We start from the raw sequence: 8,412 nt of genomic DNA, 5'->3' as shown, positions 1-8,412 counted from the left end.
ATGTAAAATTAAATACAGAGAAATGTATGATTTTTAGTTAGGAGACCGACCTTCAAAGGAAATGATATCTACATTGTCAACAATTTACTAATCCAAAACCTTCTCCACCTCTTTAGCTTGGAATCTTCTCCATGCCCATAACTCAAAATTCCCGGGCCTCCCCTGGTTTGGTTTAAATACCACATTCTTTAGGTGCTCTCTTATTCTTTGGAGGGGTCCTTAACCATGCCCTTCGTATCCAATCCTTCTTTATTGATCGTCGTATCCGTGTTAATCTAAAGTGCATCATTTGTTAGAATGGTTCGGAGGACTTTGATCAACTTTTATTTTCTTGCTCGTTTTCCAGATTTATTTGGAAAAAGCCCTATCTTATATTTGGTCTCGTTCGAGGCAATCCTTTGGGTTTGTTAGTGAGTGGTCTTGAATTCTGATAAGCTTTCTAGGTTCTTCTATTTGCAATTTGGTTGGTAAGCTCGTGTTCAATGCCTCTATTCATCATCTATGGTGGGAGCGTAATCTTCGGAGATGGACTTTTAAATCCTGCTCGAAAGATATGATTCAAAATGTTATCTATTTTGATGTTTTTACTAGACTTGTAGTTTTTTTCCATTCCCTGATTGATGATAATATCCCAAGGAACAAGCTTATTATTGTCCCCTGGGGGCCTTAACCCTTTTTTCCGATCTTCCTCTTAAAGACCGTTTTTGTTTGTTCCTCTTTCGTTAATACTATTATTTATTCATAAAAAAAATCTATTAACTTTTTTTTTTGTCAAAAAATCTGTTAGAGAGAGAGAGTGAAGAATTATATATTCATATTTTTTTTTTAAGAATATATTTAATATATAGTTAGCACTTTCATATAACTCATCAGCCACGTTTATCTTGACGTTGGATTAGAATCTCAGTCAATCCTTCATGATTTGCCTCGGTTTTTTTTTTCTTCTTTCTTTCAATTAAAAATAACTCCGCTTTTCCTTCACTGGAAAAAGAAAAAAATTGCCTCCGCTTTTTGGCGCTATCTCTCCTGGAGAGTCTGAGAAATGAGTACTTAACCGGAGAGAATCAACGACTCGCTTCTGGGATTTTACAAGGGTTTTCGCCCTTCGTTTCTCTTCTAAATCTTCCAGAGTTCCTACACTCTAAACTGTTCTGTTCTGAGTCAATCTCAGTACTATTTGAGCGCCTTTTTCGCAATTTCAGGTTGGTTTTCAGTATTACAGCTCGCTTTTTCTTAAATTCTAATCTTAGCTACAAGGCAGACCTCGGTAGCGAGGGGATTGCAGATGAAATGGGCAAAACAACGCCTTAAAATGCATCAGAAATTAAAAGCCCTAGCTTATGAAGCTTGGGTAGACCCGGACTTTTCTCCTTGATTGTTTTAGTCACTAGACCGACATCTACGTTTATCTCTTTTTTTTTTCTAACTTTGCGGAGAATCTCCTTGTTTGTTGCATTTCACCTTTTCTCCCGTTATTGTGTCTGATTCTAGGAATATTCTGCATGTAAGCATTTTTCTCTGCTCTGCGTTTTGTTTTTCTTCCCTTGGCTCTTCCTCTATAATTTTAGTAATGCATTAATTATTGTTGTTGCATAGCTGCATCTGCTCTTTAGTGTTCAAGGGTATCAAGTGTTGCAGCAGTAGTGGTGTTACTCTACTCCTCTTTGAATTTCTGATTATTTTTCTATTAGGTTGCGTACAATGGGCATCCAACTTGTTCTTTATTGGGTTCTTTTGACAGGAATTAAAAATGTATCTCGAGGTCAAATTGAACTGGAATGTATTGATTACTCCGGAGCACTTGGACGGGAAGGGACTGATGCTGCAACGCTCCATTATTCTACGCTTGCTGGAGGATTTTGCCACCAGGAAGGCTACCAAGGATCATGGTTACTTCCTTGCACTAACCACCTTAAATAGCATAGGTGAAGGGAAAGTGAGACTGGACTCAGGGGATGTACTCTTCCCTGTGCAGTTTTCTTGCATCACCTTCAAACCATTTAAAGCGGAGATTTTGCAGGGTGTTGTTGACCGACTTATGAAACAAGGGGTGTTCTTGAAATGCGGACCCATTGAGCAAATATTTTTGTCTGCCACAAAAATGCCAGACTACCGATATGTTCCTGGAGAGAATCCTTGCTTTCTAAATGACAAACAGTCAAAGATAGAGAAAGGTGTAATGGTACGGTTCATGGTGCTTGGGACCAAATGGGCGGAGGCAGATAGGGAATTCCAGATGGTGGTCACTTTGGAGGGTGATTTTCTTGGGCCTATTTCTTGATTTGGTAAGTTGATTTCCTTCTTAAAGTTTATTTTTTACAATTTCTTCGGTAATTTTGGAGGTGAAGAATAATTATTATCAATGGTTTGAAACAACATCCCTAAATGGTGTTATTTGACAAAGCTTGAAAATGATGCCTATGGAGAGGGATGCATGAATAAAAAGGCCGAGAGTCTTGTGGGGTTGCTCTTAGATTGAATTGTGTCTGTAGCATCAATTTCAATCATGGAAGTTCTAAGCCTGGGATGAATGGTGGATCTTGTGCTTTTATTTATTTGTTTTTATTATTATTTTTGATAATCACATGAAGTTTGTATGTAATGGTTACAGGTTGAATAGAAGGCTGAAGAAGGGGTAAAAAGAAGACAGAGAAGCTATCACCCCAATAGATGCTATGTAGAAAGTATTGAACCTCCATCATCCATGTGGATGGCTCTGGGATCTTCTTCCACATAGTGGTTTTAATGGACCAAATCTATGGATCCTATTTAGTGATTGTTGGATGAGGAACTTGAACTTGATTTTGTCTTGGATTATCCAACTGATCTGTTCCGAAAATCCTGTGCTTCATATTCTGTTTCAGTTCCTTTCAGTTGTTTTCAGTGATTCTGTTGAATCTATGTACAGTGAAATTGTTGATTTGCTTTTTGTTATCCTCCATGTATCTATGCAGATTTTACTTTTGTCTTTGGTTCCATTTACGCTATAGTAGAAACTTGTGTGTGCAAGTGGATTCCATGCCTCCTGAACTTTGGACTTTTTATTTCCAATTGTTCTCTCTCATCTTTGAAATCTCTGGCTTGGTTCTGGTCAGGTTTGCATTGACTCTATGTTTAGTATGCAGATCTTAATTTGTTCTATGGTGACTGATTTTGCACTTTGGCCCTAAGAATTATCGATTCAATGTCACTGTATGATGCTCTGAATTTTTCCTAATCTCTCAGTCCATTCCTGTTCTGGGATGCTAAGTTAACCTGTGGTTAAAATGCCTATTAAATGCAAAATTGAGTTCAACAATAAGTTAGGTTGTATATTAGTTGTTTTTTTTAAGCTGTGACATCATGTTTTATTCACTGATTGATCAGTAAATGCACTACAAAGAGTTACTGCAACTGCCAGCCGGTCATGTCATGTGTTTTGTCTACAGTTTGAATGGTCGAAGACATTCCCTCCATCTTCTTTGTTTGAGTAGCTTGTGCTGGTAATTTGGCTAATAATTTTAGTTCAATGGTTATGTGCATTCCCATGGTCACAGATTTTTACCTATTTGTAAGAGTACTCTTTCTGGATTGAAATTGTTTTAAATTAGAAGAGTATGTGGCTAATGTTACGTTGCTAGAGCATCACCACATGTTATTTGTTTTTCCATGTGGAAATATACCATGGGAAATTGTTTTCTCAAGTCTGGTGCACCGTGTACTCTGGAGATTGATCTTTGCCCTCCCAAGCACCAGATTTAGGATAATGAAAATCCTCTCCCATGAGTGCCCAAATGATTCCTTATTGTGCTGCTTTTATTTTTCTTAGGTCGATGTTCTCTGTAGGGGGAGTGTGGCCCCCCTTGGAGAACTTTCTTCCACTTTTCCTTTAAAATCCCTTGTCCTAATAGTTCATTCATTTTCATTCCCCAATTGGTTTTCGGTAGGTTTAGGACTCATTTTTCAAATGAATTGCATATTCAGTGTTCATTGGCTTTTGATTTGTTCTCATTACTAGTGACATCTTTGTATTTTCATTCTTTTGCTACTGTCTTGGGTTTTTTTTTTCCTTCTGTTTGATTATTATTAGGGCCCTCTTTTTGAATGTACTAGTTACTTGTGTCATTCTTTTTTGTATTGGTTTACATTCTCTATCCTTGATGGTTTGCCATAAACAAACTTTCTTTCCATTTTTACGGTTGGTCCTTTTTGTTTTTCAATTCTAGAGGCACAGTTTACTGATTTTCTTGCTGGCAGACTGGAATGGTAGCGTCCAACATTCCTGGACAGGGTGACTTCCAGTTTCTTGTCTTCCCGAATCATCGCAATTCTGTCAGGCTGTTACTTGCCTCAGTTAGCTTTTCTCTTTCTTTTTTGCAGCTGTTCTAAGTTGGCTACTAGACCTTGTGTCTGCCACTTTAAGTCTGTACAAGGTTCCATCTTTCCACCACTAACTAGCTAAGTTGGTTATTCTAGACTTGTCTTTCTTTCTCTTGTGAGGTTGGGATTATTTCTTTATGCCATAGTTCTCTTTAGGTCCTCTTGTTTCTATCTTTGTTATTGAAGCATGTCACATTAATTTTCTCAATAAATCAGTTCGCCAAGTTGCTGTATTTGTCAGGTGGAACAGTGGATTTGCGTCAAATGCTGTTTCAAAACTTTCTCAAAGCCAGACTACATTGATCAGCTGTTTTAGTTTTCTAGCTTGACTTGGATAAATAGGTCTTTGGATAAATAGGTCTTAGTATATTTGATAAACTTAGAAGTGTATTCTTATCACCAGTAATCCTTAATGAAGAATTCAGCAGCGGTCTTTCCTTCTATTGGCTACAAGCATTTCTAGGCTTAACTTTTCCAGCAGTGGCTATAGCAGATCCTCCTCTGCTAGTGGATATCCATTTGGTTCCAATGGATTGCAGGTTTCTCGTTGGAGGAAAAATCGATTGCTTGCAAATGATGCTACTTGAAGAATGAGGATATAGGAAAATCATATGAACTTCGAACCAACTTTTAAAACAACACAAGAATATCATCTCTGTAGATTATACACAGTACTGTACATTTCTTGAACGAACTTTTTCAATCTTCAGAATCTTTCAGCAAAACTTCTTTCTGTGCCATCACGGTTGAGCTGCAAGTGGGAGATGTTTGGTTCATGTTCACCAAGTCGGAGGAAAAGTAAAAATTACCAGAAAAGTTTGTCACCTAGAATGCACCAAGTGCAATATTGATCTCTTGTAAAGAAGATTAGACAATAGGGAAGAAATGGTTAAACCCAAATCACATGTCATGAAAGAACTGGTAAGTGTTGACATCTTGTATGATGAACTTGACTGCCCCAACGCATCCCAGTATAGCCACAATGGAAAACCAGGTCGCAATGGTGATGTTGAGGCCCTTAAGTAAATTGCGAAGGGTTGATTGCTTGGGCATTTTTCCAGCTTTTAGAAATGCTATAGCAGGGAAGACAAAGTCCAGGGGAGTGAAACCAATGGCTCCACAGATTGATACAAAATCCCCAAAGAATGGCATGGCTGCTGCAATTGTAGTGATGATAACCATGTAAGCCAACCGAAGAGCGACATATGGAGCTACCCTTCTGAAATGAAACTGTCCCTCAGCCTTGTTGGAACTATTTTTGCACCCCAACCAGGCAAAAGTTGGTCTGCAGTATATCTGAATACAGAGATTCAAGTTTGAGAAGGAATTGAACTCGTTCCATGAGGTTCTAATGCTTACTAATGAGAAACATCCATAACAGAAGATATTTGAACAATCAAATTTGAAGTACCTGATAACACCCTGATATTTGAATAACTGCAAAAATGTTAGCCATGACAATTGCCCACTGTGGAGCTGTGAGGGAAGACAGGACATAAGGTTGAACTTCTGATCCAAAAGCCCAGAAGCCTGTGAAGGCTGTCTGCCAATAAGTCAAGACAATTACTGTATATGCTGCTGAAACACCTTTATACATGTTCTTCTTGGCAGGTTCCTTCACAGTATCCTGTTTAGAAAAACCCATAAGTTTTAATTGTCCATAAACGGGAGAATATGATGTGATGAAATCATATACAAAGAGGTGGTCAGCTAATAAATTTCACAAGTTTATTATGCCTGTATTTCTGGAAGCATTGCATCTCCAAACGAAAAGGCAATTATCCCCAGAGCATTGAAGGCTTTGAATGCCTTAGTAGAACTGCTTCCTTGTAACCCATAACTAATTTTCCTTCTATCAGTCCTCTTGCCTACAAAAGAAAACAAGTATTTAGAGTAGGAGTGACCATCCAATAGAAACCTTGCAAAAGCTTTATGATCGATCTTCCTCAATCCCATGGAGTAATTGACAGAGCAAAGGATCTAAGGTATACCATCATAGATGGTCACGCCAATGGTTGTGGCAGCAAATCCTATTGTACTGAGAGTGCTCAATGCATTCACCCATCGCAGTGAGTGAATATTTGGAAGATGTGATAGCAGTAACTCAAAAATTCCAAAGAAGACAATGAAGTGCTGCAAGGTTAAGTTTCCATTTGGATGATAGTGCTTGTAAACAGCCTGCATGAACAGAGGAGTGTGTCTTAGTTATAGTATGAACTGGGAGTAAGTCCATGATTGAGAATATAATCTACTAACTTTCAGGCTGCTTCCAGCAGCAATTTGTATGGCGATATTATTCCCCAGGGAAGCCACCTGCTGAAAAAATGCAACAGACCGGTAACCCCAGGGCCCTTCAAAAATAAGAAGATAATACCAGTTAAGAACACAACATAAGGAACATAAGCACTATAAGTAGATCATCTGAAACATGATTAAGAGACGTAAGCAGAGGAGCCTTAGCCCTGAACTATACAAAGAGCAAAGTGTAATGTAATGGGATGCAATGACTAGAAGGTAACTTATGTTGTAGACTAGCTTCCTTGCTGAAATACTCAATCCAATCTGTTAACATGAGTTACAAAATCCTCCATAAAAACAGTCCTGAAGTATTGGACATGATCATATTTTGAAGAAGCAGAGGGGCTGATACCAACCAAAGATACTCTTGGCGAGATGCCGATAGGTAGTGTGTTCTTTCCCGTTCCACTTCCACAGAGCAGCTATCAGAAGACTAGAGTACCATGTTGCTAGTGTTGCAGCAACCAAACTGCTCACACCTGAACCAAAACAGAGATATCAGATTTTATAGGAATCTCTCGAAGGGATTTTCCCCGATGTTTCAGAGTCACTTCCCCCTAGTTACAGAGTCAAAAGCTCCAATCCAAGGGATTTGAAGTTGGTGAAATTATCAAAAGTTACTTCATGGGCTAGAAAGTTTAAGGCTTCAGACTCTCTTCTTGAGTTCATTTTGAAGGCAAGAGTCAAATAAAAGGGTTTTTGAGATACTAAGCTTACCAACTGGTATGGTTTTTCAGTCACTGTGCTGCTATTGAGTTATGAATGAGAGGTTTGAAGAAATCTTACCAAGAGGCCAACCCAGGGAAGCAAGAGCAAACGGTAGAGGCGCATAAGCTGCTGGAGTGGCGATTGTAGTAGCGATATGGAAAGCGGCGTGCTTCCAAGTCCCTTCCCTTCCATGAAGAGAAGAAATAGCTTGTCCTCCATTATTCTCTGTGTCTACCCAGCCAGTCTTTCCATCTTCTGAGGCCGATTCTACTGTTGTTGTTTTCTTTTCTGGGGATTTTACAGCATCCATGTATAGCTTGGATTTTCTGCAACTGATGATAGCTTTGGCTGATAACTTTATAGTCTCATTCTTCTCGAATCCCAACTGTTGAGGGAGAGAGAGAGAGAGAGAGAGAGAGAGGGAAGTTCTCCCACGACACACCACAATCTTTTTAAGTCCAATTTGTTGAATTTTATTTTTTTGGGTGTGTGTGTGCAAGCAAGGGGTATTTGTCTTCTTATTATACCAAGCCAGAAGCCCAGAAGTCAGGAAGTGGGTCCCACACAAGTTGATAGTTGTAACTTGTAAGGTCGTATACATCAAAAGTCAAACGGTGTGAACTTCAAAGTTCAAACCATCAAAAGTTCCCTTGACGAAACGCATTAAAAACCAGCAAAGATCCTCTGCGGGCCCAGTGAAGTAAACTTGATTGGATCAGTGGCACCCCTGTGTTGCCACGTGTTGTTACTGCATTACGGGGTGCAGGTAGAGATGCCGCAGCCGATCATCGGTAGCATCTCTATCATCTTGGTGAGCGGCTGTAGAGTTTATCTGCGATGGTGATGGATTATGTTATTTTTATATTTTCTATCTTAGAATATAGAACTATTTTTATTCACTTATCAGTAATCATGTAGGTCTTTGTTTTTAAATATATAATAGAAAATTTTGAAGAAAACATAATTTTCTAATTTTTTTTAAAGAATTTTCTGTCTTTTACTCTTGTGAACAAAACATGGAGACATTACCATCAAACACTAACTCAA

General features: G+C 38.6%; 2 protein-coding genes across 2 annotated transcripts; one reads left to right on the top strand and one right to left on the bottom strand.

The window, feature by feature from the left end:
* The first annotated feature begins 989 nt into the window (after positions 1–989).
* Positions 990–4,927, top strand: LOC149028389 (DNA-directed RNA polymerase V subunit 7-like). Its single transcript, XM_089136254.1, has 3 exons — positions 990–1,202; positions 1,742–2,285; positions 2,612–4,927. Exon 2 carries the CDS (start codon positions 1,751–1,753, stop codon positions 2,279–2,281), a length of 531 nt encoding a protein of 176 aa, XP_088992380.1. The 5' UTR covers positions 990–1,202; positions 1,742–1,750; the 3' UTR covers positions 2,282–2,285; positions 2,612–4,927.
* Positions 4,928–5,052: 125 nt separating this feature from the next.
* On the bottom strand, positions 5,053–7,836 carry LOC149028388 (GABA transporter 1-like). The gene is made up of 7 exons (XM_089136241.1): positions 7,444–7,836; positions 7,014–7,136; positions 6,616–6,710; positions 6,351–6,537; positions 6,097–6,227; positions 5,771–5,986; positions 5,053–5,655 (listed from the first exon to the last, which is right to left on the bottom strand). The coding sequence occupies exons 1-7, from the start codon at positions 7,673–7,675 to the stop codon at positions 5,260–5,262; spliced, it is 1,380 nt and encodes a 459-aa protein (XP_088992367.1). The 5' UTR covers positions 7,676–7,836; the 3' UTR covers positions 5,053–5,259.
* Positions 7,837–8,412: the final 576 nt, after the last annotated feature.

The sequence above is a fragment of the Hakea prostrata genome, chromosome 1 (assembly GCF_041222555.1).
Source record: "Hakea prostrata isolate BN-2017 chromosome 1, UWA_Hpros_2, whole genome shotgun sequence".
In the NCBI taxonomy this organism is placed as follows: Eukaryota; Viridiplantae; Streptophyta; class Magnoliopsida; order Proteales; family Proteaceae; genus Hakea; species Hakea prostrata.
Note: the sequence above shows the minus strand (reverse complement) of the source record. Positions and strands in the feature narration are given on the sequence as shown.

Bases quoted from the DNA above. Each gene is read 5' to 3' on its own strand.
- LOC149028389 (XM_089136254.1), top strand. From the start codon at position 1,751: ATGTATCTCGAGGTCAAATTGAACTGGAATGTATTGATTACTCCGGAG.
- LOC149028388 (XM_089136241.1), bottom strand. From the start codon at position 7,675: ATGGATGCTGTAAAATCCCCAGAAAAGAAAACAACAACAGTAGAATCG. The intron at 6,711-7,013 runs GTTGGTATCAGC...TTATTTTTGAAG, and splicing joins TCTCGCCAAGAGTATCTTTG to GGCCCTGGGGTTACCGGTCT. The intron at 5,987-6,096 runs GCATAATAAACT...TTTTCTAAACAG, and splicing joins CAATGCTTCCAGAAATACAG to GATACTGTGAAGGAACCTGC.